Source organism: Schistocerca piceifrons, chromosome 1, assembly GCF_021461385.2.
Source record: "Schistocerca piceifrons isolate TAMUIC-IGC-003096 chromosome 1, iqSchPice1.1, whole genome shotgun sequence".
Taxonomy (NCBI): domain Eukaryota; kingdom Metazoa; phylum Arthropoda; class Insecta; order Orthoptera; family Acrididae; genus Schistocerca; species Schistocerca piceifrons.
This window is the reverse complement of record NC_060138.1, coordinates 171,170,740-171,198,504: the sequence shown is the minus strand read 5'-3', so window position 1 is coordinate 171,198,504 and position 27,765 is coordinate 171,170,740. Positions and strand designations below refer to the sequence as shown.

The window sequence follows — 27,765 nt, the reverse complement described above, 5'->3', positions numbered from 1 at the left end:
CCATCTTTTTCTGTTGCTTTTCTGTTCTTAAGTGATGTTAGTGCAGATGTTAATTCGTCAGACAGTATTTCATCTAATCCTTTCTCGTCTAGTTGTTCAATTTCAGTTTCTTGTGCTGTATGATCATACCACAACTCGCTGTAATGATTTATCCACTGTTCTTGTTCAATACCATTTATGTGTGTCTTCTTTCTTTCTGTTGTGTTTAAAGTTTTTACAACCCTATATGCCATTTCTTGTCTTCCTTGGATATTATGTTCGATATTAGAAATAAACCTACCCCAGTGTTCCTGATGTGCTTTCCTTACTGTGCATTTAGCGTTATTTCTTTTCTCCTTATAGTATTGTTTGTTCTCAGTAGTGGGGTTGCTGAAGTATTTTATATATGCATCCTGTTTTTCTTTGACAGCTTTCATTATATCCTCATTCGAAACTTTCAGGCCTTTTCTTTTTCTTTTCTTTTCTCTCTCTCTCTCTCTCTCTCTCTCTCTCTCTCTCTCTCTCTCTCTCTCTCTCTCTCTCCCCCCCCCCCCCCCCCCCCCCCTGATTTGGCCTCTTGAGAGACAGATTGTTGCAATTCTGTTACAATATTGGCAGCAGCCAGTGTTCTGGTAAAGTCGTCAGCTGTGATGAAACTTCAGTAATAGGGCAGGAAATGTTGTAGTTGCATATCATTACATTATATAATTGTAACCACAATTACTTTTGCTGCTAGCCTAGTCATTTTATAAATTTTTGATTAATGTCGTTGGGCCACAGCCTTCACTTCTGAGAGAAAATGTCATGGTCAGATGTGTTTCTATGATTTTTCATGCACATATTTTGAGTAAAATAAAAATAGTAACTGAGATGGGTGGGATTATCTGTGACATATTCTATCTGAGCAATCCTGCAGAGTCATTAGTACACTTCTTGATGAGAAATTAACTATGTCTATGATATCAGATGCTGTAATACAAATGAACAACTAGATGAAACATTAGTTATTATACATGAAGGAGATCAGCTTGATATTTGGCTGTGCAAAATCCAAGATATCAGTAGGATTTTGGATGCACTTAACTTTTGAGTTCTTTGGAAGTATTTAATCAATACAGTCATGTGTTGCCAGCTTATAACATTGTGGCTATCCCAAAGGAAACACATTGAGTAATTTTATTTCTTTTCTTTTTTCCAGGTGGAAGTGGAGAAACTGGACTACCATCACTACTTGCCAATATTTTTTGATGGGTTAAGTGAGACTGAATATCCTTATAAGTTCTTCGCACAGCAAGGGATAAAAGACATGATGCAACATGGTGGTCCAAAAATTGTACCAGTTATACCACAGCTTATTATACCCATCAAAAGTAATACTTATTACACTTTTAATTTATCAACTTTCTGTCCTGAAGTTTACTTATTCTACACCACAAGATCTGTATACAAAACATAAGGCTAGGAAGTTGCAGAAATTTGCCAGAAGTAGCAGCAGAAATAGCCTAATTACAGGACAATAGTCATGTTCGAAAAGGAGGAGTAGGATACAAACAGAGGATAGAATGTAGGGTGACCAACAATTGATCATGGTTTTAAGGGAGATGACCAGCATCTGACCATGGTTTTAATGGAAGTTCAAGGGAAATTTAGTGACAATAATTTTCCACTGCGCAACTAAAACACATTTTTTTGGAATGGGTGACAGTAGAGATATAAATATAAAAAAAATTGGAAGGCTCTGCATATGATGTGAACACATCTGTGTGTTGCTGGTACTGACCTAGAACTGATTAAACATTCTCACTCGCATAACCCCTCTAGACACTATGGCTATATCATTCTTTCTGTGCTCCTCACTTTCCTTGAGCCAAACCATCTTCTTTAGATAGAAGCATGAACAGAAAAAGAGACTATATGTTGACTGACAGTAGATTGGTTGTTATATAAAAGGTTTTTGAGATCTGTCAGTCATGGAATTTGAACTATAGGTAACACTTAATGGGATCAATATTTACAACAGTGATCTTTGACAAAATATACTGGAGAAACAGGCAGTCAATAAGGGAGCTGGGAGGATCAAAGAAGTTACTATAGTACAGAATATCCCCAGAAATATGATAGAATTGGCCACCCTAATTGCAACATACCAGATTTGTGAGTCTTAAAAGCTAAATTCTTGGGATTCAGAATTCTGCAGTTGCTCATTTCTGACATCAACCTGTATACTTCTTTTATTTGGTTACATCAGAGAGTGTTTCAGTATTTTTTTTCCTTTTTTTAAAAAAAAATCAGCAACTCACTAAATGAAACAAAGGAGCAAGACTTGTTAAAACAGGACTACCTGGAACTCAACTGACAGAGATACAAAATAACATGTAATGGAACTACAACTTTTGAAACTAGGACTCTAATGTGGATTTAAGTCAATAAGGAAACAGGTGCAGAAGATTCTGTGTTTCCTTTTTTAAAAATAAAAAAATGAAAAAAGCAAGGCCCACTGTACATGTTACCTGTAACATGCAGAAATTTGATATGTTTACTCAATCACTATTTCCTTACCTGCGTCATGTAAAACTGACCTAAAAACACTGTTGGAATGAGCATACATAAATTTTTGAATGCTAAGAGCACTCTTTCATGTACAAAGTGTTGACTTAAAAGGTGTCTGTATAAATATGAATTGGAAGCCATAAGACACCAAATGTAAAGCAACTGTACTGTAAGTTGACAGTTTCCAAAGTTGTAATCTGAATGTAGTATCTCTGTTCTACTTTTATGCCACTTGATATTTTTTTCAGCTGACACTAATTTATATGTTCCCTAGTGTTTTACTAACTTGGATTGTCTCCATTCTTAAAGAGCTTCTGCTCATTTTTGCAGTCTGTGCAAAAGTAAGGAAATGATTTAAATGTGTATTAATGGAAGAGTGCAAGAAGCATGTTCGTAGGCAGTTCATAGTATATTTGTACTGCGAACATGCTATCAGTTCAGTAAAGTCTTTTTCCAGAGTCTGCCCACCTGTGTCCCCAAATATTGGGCCACTAAGTTATTTTCTCTGCAGAAACATACATGTAAATCACTGAATATCCTTCACAGTGGAATTCCTAATGTTTCATAATCTGTTTCATATTTATTACAATCCTATGATTTCCTTTGTCACAATACATCTTGAGGAAAACTGTCTTAGAAATGAAATCACATAAAAGCTTCCACTGACTCTTTATTTTTAGTGATGTAAGACAAAAATTCTTTTTTGAGAACTATGAGTATCTTTTGTCCAGGACTTAGTGATGATTAGGAAGTTCTTTACTACATCTTTTTCTTATTTATTTATTTTTTCATTAGAATGACACATTTAAATGCTGTACTCTTAAAATTAATCATAAAAGCAAACAATGACAGTTACTAATATTCTTAAATATGCAAGACAGCCATGAACAAAAATGGTAAACACTGAAAGGATATGTATGTATTAAAAACTGTGCTAACATGTATTTTTCCTATTGAATTATAACTATATGTTAGAAATGTTTTGTGCAAGAACATAGGCAGTTTTAAACATTTAACTAAAACTGAACAGAAAAACAGCCACTGTCACTCCATAACTTATTTCTTAACTTGAAAGTGCTTACCTTTACAAATGTATTCATATTAAAAGCAGCATTGTTTGCTAAAACAATGAAACTGTTATCTTGACCTGCACACTGTCAAGCTAAAATCAAAATAGAAAATAATTAGCCACATAATAGCATAAACTACTTTGAAGGTGGTCAATACCCTGCTTGGAAATATCACAGCCCTTCCTTCTATCAAATTAAAAGGCAGCCTTAAATCTTGACCCAAATGCATGTTTGAGCAGAGTCTAAAAAAGACTCCATATAAAATACACAATGGGTTTTTGTCTGAATTTTCATAGCCATGTGGAGGAAGAAGAAAGAAGATTAGATTTTAATATTCCATTGACAGTCATTCAAGATAGAGCACAGGCTTGGATTACAAAAGAACTTGGGAAAGAAATCAGCCAGGTGCTTTTCAAAGGAATCATTTGGGCATTTGCCTGGCTCAGTTTAAGGAAAACATGGAAAAACCTAAATCTGGATGACTGGACAGGGAATTGAACTGTCTTTCTCCTGAATGGTAGTCCAGTGTGCTAACCATTACACCACCTCACTCAGTATAGCCAAATGTAGAGTGGGAAATGGACAAATGAGGTATCAAATTGACCACTGTGAGTTCTAGTTTCTCAAAACAGTATTTAATTGCTTGAAAGTAATTGGTGTAATTAAGTAATATCATGAAAACAAATTTTTGTTACTTCTCCAATATATGTTGTATTCATTCCCACCCAATATCAATTTAAATTAAAAAACAGAAAACTCGAAAAAAAAAATTTTATGTATGAGAAAAGTGCACAGTACCACTGCACCAGGGTGTACTGACACAAATGACCCACTAAGGAAGAAGCGTGTGCACATTTAATATCCACTTAACAGGTTAAAATAATTTATTGTTACTTTTGCCAACTTCTTCTTGTATTCATTTATCACTGTGATAATAAAGATTGTTGCTGTTGGGGTGTGGTCTTCAGGCCAATGACTGGCTTGATGCAGCTCTCCATGCTACTATATCCTGTGCAAGCCTCTTCATCTCCAAATTAACTACTGTAATTTGGTCTCTCAACTATTTTTACCCGCCTTCCCCCACACATTCCTTCAGTATTAAATTGGTGATCATCTGATCACTCAAAATGTTTACTATCAACTGATCCCTTCATCTAGTCAGGTTGTGTCATAAATTTCTTTTTTCCCCTGTTCTATTGAGCACCTCCTCGTTAGTTATGTTATCTACCCATCTAATCTTCAGCAGTATTCTGCAGCACCACATTTCAGAACCTTCTATTGTCTTCTTGCTAATCTGCTTATTGTCCATGTGTCATACCATATGTGGCTACACTCCATACAAATACGACGGCTTGTTTCCCCCCCCCCCCCCCCCCCCAAATCTCCGGTTGGCTATTAAATAAAAGACAAGCTCATAGAAAACAATGATTTTATTACCAAAAGTTTTGTATACTTATGGTAACTTTTCAACATAATCACATAAAAGATTGAGACATTTATCGTACCTGTGGTCAAGCTTTGCAATACCCTCTTCAAAAAATGTTGCCGCCAATGAGTTTAAATGAGCATTGATGTTGTTTTGAAGATCTTCGTTGGTTTGAAAGAGCTGCCCTCCTAGCCACGTCTTCAGTTCAGGGAAAAGGTGAAAGTTGGTGGGTGCAGGTCAGGACTGTATGGTGGATGATCGAAAATGTCCCATTCAAATTGTTCAAGGAGCCGTTGGGTTTTGCCAGAAGTGTGTGGACGAGCGTTGTCATGAATCAGCACAATTCCTGAAGTCAGCATACCTCTTCGTTTGTTTTGAATGGCTCTGCGCAAATGTCCTAAAGTTTCACTGTAAGCAGCTGCGTTGATAGTGGTTCCTGTTGTTGAATGTTTGTTTGAATTTTGTTGGTTTGCTCGGTGATTTTGGATGCATCCATTGTTGAGTGGTTCATGTTGTTGAATGTTTGTTTGAATTTTGTTGGTTTGTTCGGTGATTTGTGACTGTCATTTTGTTTCCGGTGTGTCGTATTGGATCCAAGTCTTATCTCCAATAACAATTGATTTCAAAAAGTTCTCTCCTTCATCGTGACAATGGTCAAGGAAATTCAAACCTGACACCATCTGGTGACTTTTGTGGGCATCCGTCAACATTTTTGGAACCCAACGAGCACAAAGTTTTTTGTAGCTTAAATGTTCAGTAATGATAGAGTGTACAACAGATCTTGAAATTTCCAGAATTTCCATAGATAAAGCAGTAATGGTGAACATATGATTTTCTCTAACCATTCTGTCAATTCAAACGAAAGTGCTGGCACGTCGATAGACACACAAACAAACACAAACATACACACAAAATACTAGCTGTCGCAACCAACGGTTGCTTCATCAGGAAAGAGGGAAGGAGAGGGAAAGACGAAATGATTTGGGTTTTAAGGGAGAGGGTAAGGAGTCATTCCAATCCCGGGAGCGGAAAGACGTACCTTAGGGGGAAAAAAGGACGGGTATACACTCGCACACACATACACATATCCATCCACACATATACAGACACAAGCAGACATATTTAAAGACAAAGATGTCTGCTTGTGTCTGTATATGTGTGGATGGATATGTGTGTGTGTGCGAGTGTATACCCGTCCTTTTTTCCCCCTAAGGTAAGTCTTTCGGCTCCCGGGATTGGAATGACTCCTTACTCTCTCCCTTAAAACCCAGATCCTTTCGTCTTTCCCTCTCCTTCCCTCTTTCCTGACGAAGCAACCGTTGGTTGTGAAAGCTAGTATTTTGTGTGTATGTTTGTGTTTGTTTGTGTGTCTATCAACGTGCCAGTGCTTTCGTTTGGTAAGTCACACCATCTTTGTTTTTAGATATATTTTTCCCATGTGGAATGTTTCCCTCTATTAATTCATTCTGTCAATTCGTTCAACAAGGTTGGCTGTAACGACAGACTTGCGTCCTTTGCCCCCGTCATTATGCACGTCATTTTGGCCATCTTTAAACTTTTGGCACCATTCACACATAACACCATCAGTCATGAAGCTATCACCTTACACTCGGCTCGTTCTCTGATGAATTACTGCTGCATTATTCCTTTCTGCTTGCAGAAAGCAAATTAACTTCATTATTCACACTTGGCAGCAGCAACAATGACGGCAGCCATTTTTACGTGGCTGTAGTACAATGCAGACTAATGCCTTGAGATCGTCAATGGTGGGGTATGTAGTGAGAGAGTTGCGCAGTAGCCTACAGCGCATGTCCACTTTCTGTCGCCCACGTAAAAAAACAGCCCTCGTAGTTCCAGAAAATACTTCCTAACACTTAACTCTATATTCGATGTTAACAAATTTCTGTTCCTCAGAAACACTTTATTACTATTGCCAGTCTTCATTTTATATTCTTTTTACTCCTGCCATAATCAGTTACTTTGCTGCCCAAAAGTAAAACTCATCTGCTGCTTTAAGTGACTCTTTTCCTAATCTACTTGCCTCAGCATCACTTGATTTAATTTGACTACTTTCCATTATCTATTTCTGCTTTTGTTGATGTTCGTCTTATATCCTCCTTTCAAGACACTTTCAGTTCTCTTCATTTGCTCTTTCTGGTCCATTGCTATCTCTGACAGAATTCAATGTAATCAGCAAACCTTAAAGCTTTTATTTCATCTCCCTGAACTTTAATTCGTACTCCAAACTTTTCTTTGATTTCCTTTACTGCTTGCTCAATGTACGGACTGAATAACATTGGGGATAGACTACAATGGTGTCTCACTCCTTTCTCACCCACTGCTTCTTTTCATGCCCTTAACTCTGTTACTGCCATCTGGTTCCTGTACAAGTTGTAAACAGCCTTTCACTCCTTGTATTGAACTCTGCTACTTTCAGAATTTCAAAGAGAGTAATCTAGTCAACATTGTCCAGAGCTTACTCTGAGTCTACAAATGCTATAAATGTGGGTTCACCTTTTCTTAACATGTCTTCTGAGGTAAGTCATAGGATCTGTATTGCCTTGCGTGTTCTTACACATCTCTGGAATCCAAACTGATCTTGCCCCAGGTCAGCTTCCATTCTTATGAAAAGAATTTGTGTTAATATTTTGCAGCCGTGACTTATTAAAGTGACAGTTCAGTAATATTCACACCTGTGAGTACCAGTTTTCTTCAAAATTGGAATTATTACATTCTCCTTGAAGTCTGAGGTATTTTGCCTGTCTCATACATTTTGCACACGAGATGGAAGTTTGTCACGGCTGGTTCTCCCAAAGCTATGAGTAGTCCTAATGTAATGTCGTCCACCCCTGGAACTGTGTTTACACATATGTCTTTCGGTGCTCTGTCAAATACTTCTTGCAGTATCTCCCATCTAATCTTCATCTACGTCCTCTTCCATGTTGCCTTCAAGTTCATCTCCCTTGTATAGACCCCCTATATATTCTTTTTGCTTTTAAGCTTTCCCTTTCTTTGCTTAGTGCTGGTTTTCCATCTCTATATTCATACAGTTGCTTCTCTTTTCTTCGAAGGGATCTTTAATTTTCTTGTAGGCAATTTCTATCATTCCCTAAGTTATATATGCTTCTAAATCCTTACATTTGTTAGGTTAGTATTGTAAAAATTTTTAAAAGCATATTCCTGAGTGAAACCATCTCCTTAAAATAATTTGATTGTTTAATTTTGCCAATTTCTTGTAGGTGGTGCTTCTTACAACTAAAAAGGTCAGTTTTGTGAAAAATTTAATTTTTTTTTTTTTTTGTATTGTTGGGGCTCAGAGAGTCAATTTAGAATTTTTGAATTTTTAAGACTAGTGGAGTATATTTTTCTGTTTGATTATGCAGACTGTGCAACTATTGTTTTGTGGCCTTGACATACTTCTATTATCTATGTTGAAATGGGTAAAAAAAGTTCCAACTGTTTTTCAGTCTCAAAAATTTTTCGATAGAGAATCAGTCAAGTATCAGGACAGGGAATTGCATCTCAATCAACACCTCATTTGCTATGCATTATTTCAAGCATCATACGAAGGTGCAGCAAATATTTCTCTAATCTGTTTTATTTTATATTCATGCAAAATAAATTTCTGCATAATCTATATATACATGTTAAATTTACAGCTGTTATTTTTCAGTAATTTCAGTTTCATAGTGTTAAGTGCTCTGCAACAAATTTGAGACAAACAAACACATGTGACAGTATTTATAGATTCATAAATTAAAAATGTATGGAAACCTCAAAACGATGTCATATTTTCATTTCTATTCTGTGAAAAGAATATCGTGGAAAAAAAAAACTTTGTTATTGTTACTTGACACTTTGGAAGAATAATCTGTGTGATGTCCAAAAATTGCTTTATTTTGGGAGTGTCATAAGATTATTTATTATTATTATTATTGTTATTATTGGAGTACATTAACTCAATCATTTTTCATTGTTCTGTCTCTTCTTTTAGTTCAGTATTTTTCATTCTTTCTGATCTCACTTTCATTTCTTTTGTTGATCGGATCATTCATTTGGTTTTGATTTTGACTTGGAACTGCTCTTTCTTGTTCTCCATTTTACATTTGTAGCTGTGAACATACTTCCTATGACTGAGGATTTCCTTAAATCAATTTGTCTAATTTTTTGTTGCAGAAATATCATTTTTTTTCTGTATTTGGGTTTATTCTCAGAATGTGTCCATAAAAATCAAAACCTCTTTTCCTCATTGTGCCTGAAAGCTTCTCAGTTATTTAATAAAGGGTTTAATTTCTGATTCTCAGGTAGTTGACTGTGTGGAGTGCACAGAAGGGTTTCTTTTAGTTTAGGTGACTCTCCATCGAATCCAGATAATGGTAGCTGTAGGATACCCAGAAGTATCCATGTAAGATCAAAAGAAATGCCTGCCACAGATGAGAATATTAAAATCCTAATGTTACACTGCTGAAGCATTTGCAAAAAAGTGCCAGAGCTTGAAGCAATCCTGAAAAGTAGTGAAGTTCACATAATACTAGGCACAGAAAGCTGGTTGACACCTGAAATTGATACCAGCAACATTTTGGGGGAAAATTTAAGCATATATTGAACAGACTGGCAAATGAGAAATGGAGGTGGTTTGTTTTTCACAGTAGACATGAAACTCAAAACCGCCAAGATAGTAATTGAAGCTACATGTGAGATTGTTTAGGCAAGACTCAGTGTCAGGGGTGGACATAAGATGAAAACTGGATCCTTCTGTTGCCTACCAGACTCATCTCCTGATGTGACCAAAAACTTTCAAGAAAACCACAGTTAACTTGTACTTAAGTTCCCCAATCATACTGTAATCATCGGTGGAGGCTTCAATCAGCCAACAGTTAATTGGGAAAATGACTTTTTTTGTGGTGGGCATGATAAGATATCCTGTGAAACATTATTAAATGCCTTCTTTGAAAATTACCTGGAACATGTAGTTAGGTATCCCATTTATGATAGAAATATGTTGGATCTGATTGCAACAAATAGACCTGACCTCTTTAAGGATGCCCACATCGAAACTTGTATCAGTGACATGATGTGGTTGTGGTAACAATGATGACCAAAGCACAAAGGACAACCAAAATGAGCAGAAGGATATATATCTTCAGTAAACTAGATAGAGAATCAAAAGTGTCATATTTCAGTGAGTAACTTGAAACTTTCAGCACAGGGCAGAAGCATGTAGAGGAACAATGGCTCAAGTTTAAAAGAATAGTTGACCATGCACTGGATGGATAAGTACCAACTAGACCAGTTTGTAATGGGAGGGAACCTCCATGGTATATACTCACTGCAAAGAAACTCCTAAAGAAAAAGAGATTAATGCATAATAGGTGTAAAACAATGCCTAGGGCTGTAGACAGAGAGATGCTGGATGAAAGGTGTTTGGCTGTCAAGAGAGCAATACATGATGCCTTCAATGATTACCATAGTAGGATATCGTCAAATGATACCTCACAAAACTCAAAGCACTTGTGGTCATATGTAAAGGCTGTTATTGGCACCAAAGTTAGTGTCCAGTTCTAAGTGAATAACACAGTAACTGAAATTAAGGGTAGAAAAACAAAATCTGAAATGTTTAACTCTACTTTCAAATGTTTCTTTACAAAGGAAAACGGAGGAAAGTTGCCCCAACTTAATCCTCGTATCACTGAAAAAATGAATGACAGTGGTATTGAGAAACAGCTGAAGTCTTTGAAATCGAACAAAGTTCCAGGGCCCAATTGAATCCCCGTCAGATTATATACTAAGTTTGTGACTAAATTAGTCCTTGTTCTAACTATAATATATTGAAGATCTCTTGAACAAAAAACAATGCTCTGCTCTTGAATAAAAGCCCAGGTCACAACTATCTACAAGAAGGGTTGTAGAAGTGATCCACAAAACTACTGGCCAATAACCTTGACATCAGTTTGTTATAAAAGCTTAGAATATATTCTGAGCTCAAACATAATGAAGTATCTTGAACAGAATGATGTCCTCCATGCTAATTGGCATGAGCTAAGAAAATGTCTATCATGTGAAACCCAACCTACATTTTTCTCACAAGACGTACTGAAATCTTTGAATGAAAACCGGGGGATAGATGCAGTATTTGCTCATTTCCAAAAAAGCATTTGACTCATTACCAGATTTATTTAAAAGTTTGATCGTATGGGGTATCAGGTGAAATTTGTGACTGGACTGTGGACATTTAGGTAGGGAGGATTTTATCTTGGATGGAGAATCACCATCAGATGTAGAAGTAACATTGGCAGTGTCCCAGGGAAGTGTGTTGGGATCCTTACTGTTCATGTTGTATATTAATGATCTTGCAGACAATATTAATAATAAACTCACACTTTTTGCAGATGATACAGTTATCTATAATGAAGTACTCTCTGAAAGAAGCTGCTTAAATAGTCAGTCAGATCTTAATAAGATTTCTTCAAAGCGTTGCAAAAATTGACAACTTGCTATAAGTGTTCAGAGATATAAAATTGTGCACCTCACAAAACAAGAAAAACATTGTATCATATGACTATAATATCAATTAGTCACTGTTGCAATTGGCCAACTCATACAAATATCTGGGGATAACACTTTGCAGGGATATAAACTGGAATGATCACATAGGTTCACTCATGGGTGAAGCAGGTGATAGACCTTGGTTTACTGGTAGAATAGTGGGGAAGTGCAGTCACTCTACAAAGGAGATTGTTAACAAATTTCTCGTGTGACCAGTTCTTGAATATTGTTCATGTGTGTTGGATGCATACCAAATAGGACTGGGGGGGGGGGGGGGGTGGTATTGACCACAAGTTTGTTTGATCCATGGGAAAGTGTCACATAGATACTGAAGGAACTGAACTGGGAGACTCTTGAAATGACATAAATTACCCCGAGAAAGGATATTAACAAAGTTTGAGGAACGGACTGTAAATGATGACGCTAGAATATACTACAGTCCCCTATGTATTGCTTGCATAGGGATCATGAGGATAAGATTAGAATAACTACTGCATTAACAAAGGCATTCAAACAATCATTCTTCACCTGCTCCATATGTGAATGGAATGGGAAGAAATCTAAATAACTGGTACAGTGGGACATATGCTCTGCCATGAACCTCACGGGGGTTTGCAGAGAATAGATGTAGATGTGGATTACTTTGTTACTATGGAGCTTGAGGCTTAGGATTGTTCATAATACTTTCCTTTCTTTGATCTCCAGCCTTTCAGTTGGACAGTCATGTGGCTGTGTATGGAGCCTCTGATTCAGTTACCGCGTTATTTTTGCATCTTACGAGATGGAACTATGTGTTTTTGGTGAGTTGAAAGCCTAGTTTCTTCTAAATTCAATTGCCTTTTCCTCAGAGGCATTCCAGCTGACCTGTTCTCTAAGATATTTGAATTCTTTGGTAATTTCTGTTTATTATCCTCCTATTTTAAAATTTTTCAGTGCTTTTTTATATTTGACATCATTTTTGTCTTTTCAGTGGAGGTTTTGAGATCTATTTTTTCTGCTAGTTTACAGGTTGAGGGTCTGGTCGTCAGCTTCTTCTCTGGTGTTGTCTAGTAGGGCCATATCATCTGCAAAAGGAAGGCCACTGACATTGATGCCCCACTTTTTTTTCCCTAGTCGGATTCCACTGTGGCTTTCTCTTCATAGCTCAATTTACTACTTGTTTAAATCTTCATTCTGTCTTGCATTCTGTATTTCACATGTGATCTTATTACAATTATGAACTTAAATACTGTAAATGCTTCTTACAAATACATTACTTAATCAGCTGCAGTTAAACCCCAGGGCACTTCTAAAAAAGTCTGCAAATAACTGCTTATGCTATTTTAATTCTGTTTCCCATATGTTAAAGTGTCTTTATTCTTCTTCAAGCTGCTTTCTTCTCTCCCCCAACTTCCATCTCACTTCCATTTCAGTCTTTCCTATAAAATGCTGTCATAACTGAACATGCCATCATCACTCTAGCTGCCATCCTTTCTTACATCTGAAATACATTGATGCATATCTCTCTCTTTTATACTTCTCTTTCTCACAGAAGGAAAACCTCTATAGTGATTTATTAGCTACAGTATACCATTTATTACTCATCTTAGTGTCTCAGTCAAGTGGAGTTTCTAAGTATCCAGCCTGACTGTTATCAGTTATTTTCTTATAATACACCAATTACTAGGGTGGAATAATGTCAATATTATGAAAAGGACAGATTGCTACTCACCATTTGGCAAAGATGTTGAGTCACAGACAGAAACAACAAGAAGACTGCTAAACAAGTAAGCTTTTGGCCAAAAGGCCTTATGTATGTTGCCTAATTCGGAGGAAGGCCTTTTGGTCAAAAGCATACTTGTTTAGCTGTCATTTTGTTGTGCCTGTCTTTGGCTCATCAACTCCACTATATAGTGAGTAGAAATCTACCGTTTTCTTAATATTGTCATTACACCAATTACTAGAGCATTTACATTTTCTTACTAATATTGCAATGTCTGAAAAGGTTGAGGACATGGATTTCATAAGATATCCCTGAACGATATGAAATGAATGAGAGAAATTTTTGTAACAGATAAAAATGATTCTAATTCTTGTGTATACAATTTTCATTACCTCTTGTTATTCAAATGCTCAGTATTGAACTGGCAGCAAATTTCTTAATCTCTCTTTCTCTATATTGCTCCAGATGCTTTAAATACGAGAAAGCATGATGTAGTCTGCACAACACTGAAGGTGATGCAGCAGTTGGTTATGAGTGCTGATATGGTGGGAGAAGCCCTTGTTCCATATTACAGGCAAATACTACCTGTATTTAATCTGTTCAAAAATAAAAATGGTGAGTACTGATGCAGTGAGTATGTGTAAAGCATATAACTAAGTGACGTCACAGACTGAAGTCCACCATTAAAAATATTATTTATGTTGAAACTACTATTTCATTAAATGCATTGCAGTGTATTGTATTTGTGTTTTATAATTTGATTTCTTACAACAGTATAGGCTCCAAATTTTCATTTGCTTCTATGAATTTCATCAAGGTAAAGCGTCAAATATCATCAAAGCGTTGTCAGCTTTGTCTGTTGCAGACTGATGGAAATAAAACTGGGAGTAAACAATTTTATTCAAATTTCTGTAACTTTTTTTTTCCTAAACATTTCCCATGAAAATAACAAGTACAGTGAACCACATTACTGTTGGCATTAAAATGACAAGTGTGGAAAAAACGAAAACAAAAACTTCCTCAGTCACACAAAAAGGGCAAAATAGTAGTTTGTAACTATGAGATTGATGAAAATGAATGAGGAGTGTGACTAGCATAAATTGTAAAATTTACTAAGATGCCTGTAATAAATGCGTTTTTCAACAAGCATCTTAAGGAGAAATGGAAGTGGAAAAGCCCCGACTTCAATGTTAAAAATGAAATTGACTTCACACAGTTGAATTCCCCTCATATTACTAAGCATATCTCTGTTATAAACAAATTCAAGACTGGCAGTGATCACGAACTATTGAGGTCGAGGTTTGACATAAATTCAAGGGAGAAAGGCTTAAACTTCTGAGATTGAAGAGAAATACTGTTAATCTCATGAAGTTTGAAAAAAAAAAGAAAAAAAAAAGAAAACATTAAGCAAGTCCTTTAACTAAGATTTCGAGATTCGGCAGGGGTGGCACAAGTAAGATTAAAGATCAACTAAGATAAAACTAACAGTTTACCTAAAATATGAAGGGAAGTTAAAATCCGATCTTATCGTGACATGAGAGAATATTCCAAACTGTATGAATGTAAACTTGAGAAAAGAAATGGAGGGTGATTTCAAGAAAATTCCAAGATCCAGTTAGAGGGAAAAAAAGCTCAAATGAAAACTCATGATTGCTGGAAGCAGATTATTGCAACTTACAGAGACAATGTCAGACTTACTAATAAAGCAGAAATTTTAAATTGTATGCATAACAAAAGCTATTTACAACACTACATGACCTCTCCAATGCACCCAAAATTTTGGACATACTTCCTTTGGAAGTCAAATATGCTATTGATACTTTGAAGAAGGGTGCTGATCCTGATTATGATAAGTTGTCTGTCGATGTTTTGAAGTTTGCTGATGAAGAAACTTACGAGCAACTATCAAAAATTTTTGTTTCGTCTAGTGACCGTGCATCAGTTCAAGTATCATGGAACAAAGCAATGATAAAATTGCTTCACATGAAAGGAAACAATCACAAAATAAAAAACTATCATCCCATAAACCTAATCTGTGTTTTGTACAGAGATTTTAGACTATTGTCACATAGAAGAAGGTGTAATTAGATGAATGACAAACACTAACTTCACTGAATGAAGGTTTATTCAGCACTTGCACATACAAAAGCGCAGAGTGAACTGTCTTCGGCCAGAATACATACGGTATATGTACAGTTACAGAACATACCAGTTAATGATTCTTGACATGTGTGGATACTTCTAGAATGTACTCGAACTGAATATAGAAATTAAAATTTTACTGTTCAGGTGAGCTTTGAACTCATGAGCATCCATGCAACAGTCTAGTATCATAACCATGACACCACAGCTTCTTCTGCGACATTTCTCCCTCCTTAAGAGAACAGCGTCCCGGTGTTAGGTCCCCTTAGTCCGGGAACGAGTCATCGGTCCTGCATACTCCGACTCCGGATGACTGATGTTCACCCTGGTGGTGATCTTCTTAGAACTTCCTTTGCTGCTACGCTCTTCATCACCTTTCCACTTGTTGCCTGTCACTGGAGCTTCGAATTTACCCTGGGTTGCAGGATCCTTATAGGGCTTCATTTGATGGACGTGGACCGTATCTCTGATCTTTCATCATCTTGTGTCGGGGTTGAAATCTTCAACTTCATAAGTAACATCAGACAACTGTCTTACAGCCTTATAAGGTTCAAAGTAGTGCCTGAGGAGCTTCTCAGAGAGACAGGAGTGAAGATCCAGATGAGGCCACCAGGCTGGTAGACAACAGGGCAGTGGCTCGTGTCATACCTTCAGCGATCATTTTCTTGAGCCTGCAGCGTGCGGAGTTGAGCTAACTGCCGAGCTTCCTCAGCGCTGGTTAACACCTGACTGATGTAGTCATCGTCCATGTCCTCAGGATGTAATGGAAACACAGTGTCCATCGTCATCGTCACCTCACGCCCATGCACCAGGTAAAATGGCGTAAATCCTGTGGTGTCTTGTTTGGCGGTGTTGTAGGCAAATGCCATGAAAGGTAGCACCTCATCCCAGTTGCTCTGCTCAACACTGATGAACATCGATAGCATGATGGCCGAGGTCTTATTAAGGCGTTCAGTAAGCCCGTTAGTTTGCCGATGGTAGGCTGTCGTCATGTGATGAGTAATGTTGCACCGATGGTTTATCTCTGTCACAAGATTCGATTGAAAAACTTTCGATCTGTGATTAACAACCTTGGGGCACCGTGTTTTAATACAATGTCTACCATGATGAATTTGGCTACCTCGAATGCTTCGGCTGTTTTCACGGCTTTTGTAATGGCTTAGCGTGTCAGATAATCAGTGCAAACAGTAATCAATCTATTGCCACTAGCAGACATTGGAAATCATCCGAGGAGGTTAATCCCAACACACTGGAAAGGCACCAGGTGATTTCTGAGTAACTGCCTTTCTCCTCTGGCACTCTTGACAGTGTGACACATAGTGACAGACACCTAAATAAACCTGGCCAGAAAAATCTCTTGTGGATCCTATTGTATGTCTTAATAAATCATAAATGACCGGCCTCAGGTGTGTCATGGAATTTCTGTAGAACATCTAAGCACATATCTTTAGGAATCACTGGTAGCCACCTCTTTCCAAACGGATCAAAGTTTTTCTTGCAAAGTAATCCATTAACCACCTTAAATTGCCATTCACATCCTCTGACCGATTTAAGGCAAGCATAATTTGAAATATCTTGGCATCCTCCTTCTGCTGAGCTGAGAGATCCTGGAGTGCAGCAAGACAGTCGAGACAGTCACTACCTTCATCAATGTCTTGATGGTCTTGCACAGGGTTTCTTGAGAGACAGTCGGCATCTTAGTGTTTTCTCCCACTTTTGTACATTACGATAATGTCATACTCTTGAAGGCATAATTCCCACCTAGCGAGTCATCTTGTTGGATCCTTAAGACCTGTCAACCAACAAAGTGAATGATGTTCTGTAACAATTCTGATTGGACTTCCATAGAGATACTGTCGAAATTTGCACATGGCACAGATCACAGCAAGACATTCTCTTTCTGTAGTTGAATAGTGTCTCTCAGCTTTTGTAAGTTTCCTAGAAGCATAGGCTATAACCTTATCTTTTCCATCTGAATTTTGTACCAGAACAGCACCGAGCACTGGCATCTGTGTGTAGTTCTGTAGTTGCTCTCTCATCATACAGACCAAGTACAGGGTCAGTCGTCAGAGCTTTTCTCAGCACATCGAAAGAATCTTGTTGAGCACCACCCCAGATAAATTTAGCATCTGCTTTTAACAACTCTTGGAGTGGTCTGACTTTGATACAAAAGTCTTTGATAAAACCACGGCAATAAGAACATAATCCGAGGAAGCTTCTCACATCTCTAATATTTTTAGGAATAAGAAATTCCGTTATGGATCTCACCTTTTCTGGGTCTGGTCGCGCACCTTTGTTTGACACAAGGTATCCAAGTATTTTGATTTCTTTTGCTCATCAAATGTCTCTGAGAACACTATAATGTCATCTAAATAACAAAGACACATCATCCACTTCAGGTGACTTAGAATATTATCTTTCATCCTTTCAAAAGTTGCTGATGAATTACACAAACCAAACGGCATCACCTTGAACTCATATAGGCCATCAAGGGTGATGAATGCAGTTTTCTGACAATCAGCCTCATCTGCTTCGATTTGCCAGTATTCCGAGTACATGTCCATGGTTGAAAAAAACTTAGCCTCCTTCAGACAATCCAGTGTACACTGTCAGTTTGTGGAAGAGGGTAAACATCCATTTTAGTTATCTTAGTAAGCTTCCTGTAATCAACACAAAAGCGCCAACTGCCTTTCTTCTCCCTGAAAAGAACCACTGGTGATGACCATGGGCTCTGCGAAGGCTGAATGATGTCATTCTCCATCATTCTCTCTACCTTGTCGCGAATTATTTGATGTTCCATTTGCTAACACATGGTATGCACTCTGGCTTATTGGTTGACGGTTTCAAGTGCTAATCCGGTGCTTCACCGTCAATTTGTCTAATTTGTTCTTCACCTGTGGATTGAAGCATTCAGAGAACTCTTGAAGAATGGCAAGTAGCTTCTTCTGTTGTTCCTTAGTGAGATCTGGTGATAATCGAGCTAGAAGATCTTGTCTCGTAGTGGTAGCACTAATTTCGCCTACAGACTTGGCGTGGGAGGTTTCTGTGACACTCAGCTGTTCTGCAATTAAACGATCGGTGTTTGCTATGTACATGTGTCCTGGAAAGATCTGCAGTTCTCGGCAACAGTTAACTATCCACAATTCACTGAATCCGTTCTAAAATGAGATGACAGAGCCTGGGATGACCAAATTATTCTTCAGTGGTATGCTTCTCTCACATTCCACTACAAGATCCATGGGTTGTTGCATGGCATGAAGCATGACAGTTACCTTTCTAGCACTGACTGCAGGAATGATTACTTCATCCAGCACACATAGTCTCCCCACACTCAGGTGTGCATCTTCCTGTCCACAGTATCTCATCTCGTCTAGCATAATCTTCGAGCGACCACAATCTATAATTGCCTGAGAAACTTTCAAAAAGTCCCATCCAAGAATGACATCATGACCACACTCTTGTAAGACAATGAATTCTAAGTGCTCTGTATGGCCACTTATACCCACATGAATGACACATCTTCCTGTAGTTTTTACATACTTTCCATTAGCCACTTTCAGCAGAGATGTTTTGTTGTTGACGAATACAGTTTTCTGCAACTGGCGATGGTACTTTTCCAAAATGATTGAATATGATGCTCCAGAGTCCACAAGAGCTTGGACTGGTTGGCCATGCATGAGGATATTGACATAGTTTCCTATCATTTTTGTAGTGATCGATGGTGGAGGATTTTGCTCTTCGGCGGCCTCATCTCCAAGTAAGGTTGCACCTTTTAGTTTTCCAGGTTGCAGCGGCTAGGTGATTGACTGGAGCTTCTAAACAGTGATGGAGACCTTGAATGGTGTGTTGGGGGCGTCCTCTCTAATGGCTAGCTTGCAGCGATGGTGACCTACATCATCCTGCACCCACATCTTCATTGTCCCAGAGTTGGCATTGGCTAAGATTGGTCTGCTGTCTTCTGGCACAGGCGTCATCGAATATCCGCCGCCTTTCTTAACAATAGCGCACCACATGCCCCCGTTGTCCGCAGTGGAAACATATTGGTTGGTTATCCTGGGTCCTCCAGACATCAGTCTTCCTTGGTGCCCAAACAGGTTTCTCGTGCGGCATTGTAGGAATATAACTTCACCTGGGTCTTGACTTTTTCACAATTTTAAAGGGAAATGAAGGACAAGAGATTGGGTTCAATGTCTGTTCCACATCCTCTCTTATGACCTCTTGAAGCGTCTCGGTTTTTTGCTCGCTGTGCAAACCAAGTACCTTCCGAACTTCCTCTCGCACTATCTGACATAGAACACTTGTGAAATCAGTTTCTTCCTCTATCACAGACATCAGTAAGATGTTTGGAAGCCATTCAAACTTCTTGTGTGTAATTCTTTTTTGATGCATTGTCTCTATATACTGGCACCATTTTATGAAGTCGTCTGCAGTCAAAACTTCCTTCATGAGTAGGGTTTCATACATGTCCTCAGCAACACTGTTCATAAGATTTGCAACCTTATTTTCCTCCTTCATTCTAGGATCCACTATTTTACACAGCTCCAAGATGTCCTGAATGTAGGATGCTGTAGTTTCTCCTGGACACTGTGCCCTGCACTTTAATTTATCTTCAGCCTTGCACTTCTGTCATTGTGTGTCACCGTAATACTTGTGCAGTTTCGCCTGGAATACTTCCCAACTTGTGAACTTCACCTCGTTGTTCTCATACCATTGCTTGGCAATGCCTGACAAGTAGAAAAATACATTAGCCAAACACATGGTGTCATCTCATTTTTTAAATTTGAACTCATTACCCTCCACGCAACAGTCTAGTATCATAACCACTACACAACAGCTTCTTCTGCGGCACTATTGTTAAATTGTATCAGTCTCATCTTTGACACAACCCAACAGCTTACTTGTTAGCAGTCTTTTTGTTGTGTGTGTCTGCAACTCATCATCTCCACTATATTGTGCAGCACCTTCAATATGCTAGACCATATTTATGTTCTCTGGGAACTGATAAGCAACACAGATGAGTACCAGATGCTTCTGTGTACAGCTTTTGCAGATTTTGAAAAGTAGTTTGATTAATTTAGTCATCCTGCTGTAATGGAAGAGTTAGCTGAGCAGTGAGTGAAGGTGGTCTATATTAAATTCTTGTACATTATATATGAAACTTTTACAGCTTTTATTGGTGACATGGAAGCAACACAGGAATGAGCAATTCACAGAAGAGTGAAACAACGTGATTCCACCTGTTGTAGCTGTTCTCTATCTTCTCTACCACCTAATGTCAGAATTAAACAGGGAATAAAAATGATTTAGAATCAATGGGAAGAGACAACAACCCGAGATTTGCATATGGTGCTCTACTATTGGCAAGTGATTTTTAGGAATTGCAAATGTCTGTATCAGGTCTCAGAATGTCAGGCAGGGAGACTGAACATAAGCCTTTGCAAGACAGAACCTTCTTCAGCAAAGAAAACATACATGCATTTACACAAGCAAGCATGCCTCACAAAAATTATGACAGCAATCACGGGCAACTCCAACTGGAATGGGACTGTCAGATGAATAACAACCTGGAGTGGAAACAGGCAGGGAGAGAGAAGAGTGCTGTCTGGCGTTGCGTTCAGGGACTAGAGTTTGCTAGGCATAGTGTTGGGAGGCGAGATGTGAGTGGAGAAACAAATGGGGAATGGAAAAGGAGAAGAGCGGGGAAGGGAAAAAGACAAGCGGGTACATTGGCAGAGGTCAGCACAGAAATAGGGTGAGGGAATGTGAAAAGGGGGAGGTGATACAACAAGGTGGTGGAAACTATTGTGTATGAGATGTGGGAATTGTAGGTTACCATACGTTGACACTAGACTCGCATTCAGGAGGACGATGGTCCAATCCTGCGTCCAGCCATCCTGATTTAGGTTTTCCACAGTTTCCCTAAATCACTCCAGGCAAATGCTGTGGTGGTTTCTTTGAAAGGGCACGGCCGACTTCCTTCCCTGATCCGATGAGACCGATGACCTCACTGTTTGGTCTCCTTGCCAAACAACCACGACCATAGGTTGAGGCTGGAATAGCTTCAGGAGAGGAGAGTGTGCTGTAAACATAAATCCCATCTGCACAGTTCAAAAGAGCTAGTAATTGAGGGGAGGATCCACATGGCCTGTGATGTGAAGCAGTGATTGGAATCAAGCATGTTGTGGTCAGCTGCATGTTGTGTCACAGAGCAGTCCACTTTGCTCTTGGCCGCAGTTTAGCTGTGGACATTCATCTAGGTGGATAGCTGGTTGGTAGTCATAGCAGAATAAAAAGCTGTGCAATGATTGCAGCAGAGCTGGTGAATGACATGGCTGCTTTCACAGGTGACCTGACCCCTGATGGGATAGGATAAACCTGTGATGTGACTGAAATAGGAAGTGTTGGTTGGGTGGATTGGGCAGGTCTTGCACCTGGATCTTCTACAGGGATATGATCCCTGTGGCAAGTGGTTAGAAGTGGAAGTGACATACAGCTGGATCAGGATGTTCTGGAGGCTAGATGGGCGATGGAACACTTCTTTAGGATGATTGTGTAGGATCTTGGATAGGATTTCCCTAATGTCAGGGCATAGTGATAGATCATTTTGGCAGCTCCCATCTCTTCCACATTAAAAAATCCCTCTCACACAGCCTGCCATCTCAGCATGGTGCGTGTGCAGTGAAACATTTCCCTTTCTCAGTATGCTGAAGGTCTCACCAAGGCTTTCAGAAACAGGCACTATCCATTCTTCATCCTCTCAAAGCTACACTGGCAGTCTCTAGTGCCTGCACACCCCACCAGACAGCACTCTCCTCTCCTCCCACTCGAACCCTGCTATACCTCCCCCATCCCCTCCCCACTCTAGATTGCTATTCACATGACAGTCGCATTCCAGTTTGAGCTGCCAGTGATAATGGTCATATGTGGATGAGGTGTGCTTGCTTGTATGAATGTTTGTGTGTTTTCATTGCTGAAAAAGGCTTTGGCTGAAAGCTTTAATGTGTAACAGTCTTTTTGTTGTGCCTGTCTGCAACTCAGTGGGTCATCTTTACAGTGAGCAGCAATCTGTGGTCTTTCTGATAATGTTGATATTCCAACCTGGAGTTTCTATCGTCTGATTTTGTTTCCAAGACAAAAGTTATATCTGATAAATGGAACATGGTAGGAATAAGCTATTGAAAAATACATCCGGTACACTGTCCGAGAAAACATCTATCTTGGCCATCTGCTAAATATGACAGGAGATCTTTTGGTCCATCAAGCTAACTGGCAAGCTTGTAGAAAACATTCAACTACCTTCAGGTTTTTAGGTCAAACATGCCAGTGAAACTTTAAAACAATAGTTTTTCATCAGTCTGTCCTCTCCATTTTGACTTACAGCTGTGAGACCTGAACACTTCATGAATATACAAGATAGAAACTTAGAACTGCACACTGAGGCATGGAGAGAGATTTGTGGGGATCTAAAAGCAAAACAAAAAAAGGCAGAAGTTGTGAGATTACTTACATCAAGGACATCCTGGAGAGAACAGCCAGTATGAAATGGCAATGGACCTGCCTTGATGCCAGAAGAAATGATGACCAATGTACAGAGGTGGTGCTGGAATGGAGTCCAAGAGATAGAGACAGACACAGGCAAGCTGACTATACTGATAGGGCAAAGAACTGCAGATCACTGGAGTCAGCCACCTGAATATTGTCAAAGATTGTTCCTCATTGAAGAAGAAGTTGCAGACATTCCTGAGCTCAGTATTTGAGTCACAAATTTAATGTTTCAATCTGGTAGTCTCTCTCTCTCTCTCTCTCTCTCTCTCTCTCTCTGTGTGTGTGTGTGTGTGTGTGTGTGTGTGGGCACGCGTGCATGTAGTCTGCTGGCGGCAGTTTACCAAGGTGGTAGTTACAGGAATATAGTGTTTAGCGAAATGGGTCTAGTACAGTAATTATTTACAGAAAAGTAATGAAATCTTCAGGAATTGTTAACAGTACATCTTTATTTTTATTAAAACAAACTGTTACCTCTGCATCAGAAACATTTTACCTTTCATTTCCCCATTTTCTTGCTGCAAAAGGCACTTCTCTTTCTTTGCTTGTTCTTCTTCTCTGTGGGTAGAATCTTCTCAATTAAATGCCTTGCTGAGAGCTATTCAGGTGCAATAGTTTTGAAGGGTGCCCACAGTAACGTGAAGCTACACTCTTACCATGAATTTCCATCAGTTCTGAGATGAGAATCAGCTTGAAATTTACATGTGTTTTTTTTTCTGTGTCTTTTCACTGGTATAACAAACAATAAAATCTATGTACACTACAATATTCATTAGCCTTTCCATGTATTACTTTACTCATTTCTTTCTTTCCATGAGAAAAAGTTGTAGTTTGTGATCTTTTAGGTCTACATCATTCATAAAAAAATTGTGTTCTTTAATGCATTGAGGTTTTCTTACCTTGTTGCCCATTTTGGTTGCTGTAGCAACTGCATCATTATGGAATGTTCCAAAAAAGACCACCTATTTTTATCCATCCATTTCTGCACCACAATGTACCATGAGTGATGTACTGCAGGTTCATCCTTCTCGAATCTTGCATTTTTCAAGACATCAGGTACATTTGTTGTGTTCAAAGTGTGCCCTCTACAATGACACTTCTTCCTTGTGAAAGTGACACAAATGCACACTGTTATGGTAATTGTCCAACCAGAGCATGTGACCAAAGTTGGCTCTTACAAGTTTACTAGAATCTGACTTGTTTTCAGGGTACCTGCTGAAAGAAATTTTGTCTCTATCTCTGTGGAACTTTCTGTATAAATAACAAATTGCCTTAAATATCCTGTGGGTGATTCATGGATTTCACAGACTTTATTTCAAACTTCACTGCCTTTAGAGATAGGTAAGTTTTTATTCCAACCTTCCTTTCTATAATACAGGAGATTCATCCAAGAAATGTTTTCTCCCATGTTGTATGTATTTTTAAATGTATCATTCAAATGCTAAATGACAAAGCCTAATTTAAACAATATTTTATTCCTCTTAAGTGCATGCAGTTCTTCATTGTTTACAAAATGAAGGAATTTATTAAGGTGTCTTGCCACATAGTCTGATAAAAAATTAGGTTGTTCAAAAGTGAATGCTTTTGAAAATTACATTTTATGGGTGTTTTTCTGAATAATTGTCAATAACATCTGCAGTGGGAAGCAAAGCTCATCTTTGTAAAAATCTATGTAGTTATGAAGCCTAGAATGTTGTTGTATAACAGTTCATTCCTGAATAAAATCTGCAGTGTATTGGTTAATTTCACCCATGGTTGTTTCATTGTAACACAGCCTGAATGCTTCAACTGCACGATTTACTTGTTTTACTGGCACACATTTACCAATAAATGATGTCTCTAAAAGCACATGAGAGCTGTCAATCTCTTGCCACTTACAGTCTTCTTCATATCAGAAATGTTTTACTGATGCAACTCAAATCTCATCCTCAGTACCCACTGTTCCTTTGTCACTGTTTTTCAGGCATTTGTTCCAAACAGTCAGTATCATTGTCGTCATCACTATTTAAGTCACTCCTGTTGTTATTTAAACTAATTGGCCTGTGTAACAGTCCCTCTTACAATATTCACACATTAATAAACTGAAGAGACTGAACATCACACAGAGTGATGGAATAGCATATCATATGCTCTGTCTATGCTATTCCACCACTCTGTGTGATGTCCAGTCTTCTCAGTTTATTGATGTGTGAATATTGTAAGAGGGACAGTTACATATGCCAACAATAAAAAAAGCTTTTTTTATTGAAAGTGAATTATTCTTGTGCTTAAATCCTAACGTGTTAACAAAAAAGCCACATCAACCACCCTTTTTAAGCAATAATTTATTTTAAGCAAATAACACTTACATTTTTGAAAAAAAGCATTTTTAACTATTTCATATACTACTTTCAATAATAAATCAAGTTGAAGGTTTAACATTACCATAGTTACTTGTGCTAATATGCCTCCAGTAGTTGCACTTCTGTTGAATCTGGCTGAAAAGTAATTGGTGAGAGTGGACTATTTTAAATAATGTTGTCAACACCAGACCAAAACACCTGCTGTTTATGGCCAGATCAAGTCTCATTTACTATTATTTATGTCCAAATGATGGGTAAGTTGCATACTACACTTGACTGATGTCATATAATGATAATGATTGATTGAATGCAGTAACCTAACACAAATGCACTGATTCACAATAATTAACACATTCACCAATTATGCTGTCCTTTCAAAATGGAAACAATACACACAGTAAGCATAATTTTGAAATAACACAGTTCACAGTTTGATACTATTGTCACAGTTTGCAGCAGCCATTATTAGTAGATTAACACATTTCTTGAAGTTTGTTGTAATTCTGGGCACTGATCTTCCTCACATTATACACTTCTGCAGACCGAATAAAATGTCTCCTAAAATGTTCCTTTTATAAGTTTACAATCATTACACTAAATTTATCTGTTGTTCTTTGCTGGAGTTTTACAGGTTAAAATTAAGGATATATGCTTCTGAGCAAATGAATAGTAAAGGAAGTTCTTCTGAATGTGGACTTTTACGTAAAACAGTAATTGCTATTAAACTATGCTGTCTAGTGTGCCAAAATATGGTATTCTATTTCGGTAACAATGTTTTCCAAAAGGTCTTAATTCCTCTGAAACCAAACGAGTGTAGCAGTTACCAACATATTTCCAACATTAGCTGTCTGGATGTTTCTCTTATTTGTATATACTCTTGATCTACCTTATCTAAGAGTTAGTATGTTTACAAAGAACAATGATAACAAAAGTTCTATGTAACTGGTATTTGTCATTAGCCAAGTTTTTAGGTAAACTAATCACATTTACAAATTTAAGTTCCTCAAAAAAATGTAACATATAATAAAGTTGGCTAAAGCCTGAGTTAATATTCAACATTTCTGGAACTGTGCACATGTCACGGAAGTGATAATCTTGCAGATATTTGCAAAATAAATAAATAAATATTTTTAGGGGGAAGAAAAACAACAGGGGGAAATCCACTTGCTTTGTTACTAGTGGTCGCATTGGTTAGTGTGCATGTTGTAAACATTAACCAGTTACAGTGTGTCACAGTGGTGTGGATGAAGTTGAGATGAACAAATTGATATAGAGTACTTGTGATCTATCAAGCCAAGAAACAGGTTCAGATTGGCCTACAGGAGCCACATAAACTACAGTGCATGTGTTCCATGTGTGATTTTGGCTAAAATCATCCTTGAATATTAAAAACTCCTTCCTGTTACTGCACGTACAAAATGTAGTATTGATGTTTGTGTAGATTTTACGTCAAGATATTGTGAATTTTAATAGCATAAAATTAACAATTAAATCATTTTGTTTGACTGGCCTCCTTACTACAAAACTATTGTCCTTGTAAGGATTAAGTTTAAACTGAATTGTACACACAATTGGTTTTTGCAAATGATCTGACAAGTTCTTTAACTCTTCTTCATTCTTTACAGTTAATTTTGATACTGTTTAGTGTATATGTTTAGTACAGTGGCTAGATGTGGTTGTAAAACCAGTTTTGTGAAGATTTAGAAAATGCTCAAAAAAGGAAAACAGGTCTTGTATTCCAGTGATTCAGAGGAAGCCCAGCATTGGTATTAGTAGTTACAAACAAAAAATAAAAAATCCATGCATATTATAAAAACCCATGCGTGCGAACTCGTGTGTGTAAGTGTGTGTATATGTCTTCATGTGTGTGTGTGTGTGTGTGTGTGTGTGTGTGTGTGTGTGTGTGTGTGTGTACCACACCACCTCCTAAACCACTGTACTGATTTTAACCAAACTTGGTGCATGTATCCCTTACTCTCTGACAACAATCACTGGTGGGGTAACAATTACCTTTCTATCATAGTTCAGAAGATAGGATATCATAAAAATGAGATGCATGAAAAACTGCCACTCATGCATAACATTTAAATTTATTAACTCTTTGTTACTAACTATAGTCACAACAAATTTCAGAGACAGTATCCACATATGCTTCTAAATGAACCTACTAAATTATATCATGGTACCATACATGATTCAGGAGATATGATGCCATAAACACTTAGATGGATGAGAAACTGCCCCATCATGTGTGGTGTTAAATGTATTACTTCTTTGCTACAAACTCTATTTTCAACTTATTTTACAGACAATATCCACATTGCCGCTGATTGTACCTACACAAATACACCACTGTACAGTACATAGTTCAAGAGATATGACATCATAAACATCGAAAAATGACTCATCATACATGAAATTTTAATACATGTACTCTTATTACTAAGACACTCCTACAGTTGAGTC

At 37.9% G+C, this 27,765-nt stretch overlaps 1 protein-coding gene across 1 annotated transcript in view; it reads left to right on the top strand.

Moving 5' to 3' along the window:
• The window catches only part of LOC124804913 (parkin coregulated gene protein homolog), a 101,638-nt gene that overhangs the window by 15,463 nt on the left and 58,410 nt on the right, over positions 1-27,765 (top strand). Inside the window, exons 2-3 of the mRNA XM_047265294.1 lie at positions 1,178-1,349; positions 13,739-13,888. Of these exons, the coding sequence (XP_047121250.1) occupies positions 1,178-1,349; positions 13,739-13,888 (322 nt within the window). The remainder of the gene's footprint in view (positions 1-1,177; positions 1,350-13,738; positions 13,889-27,765) is intronic.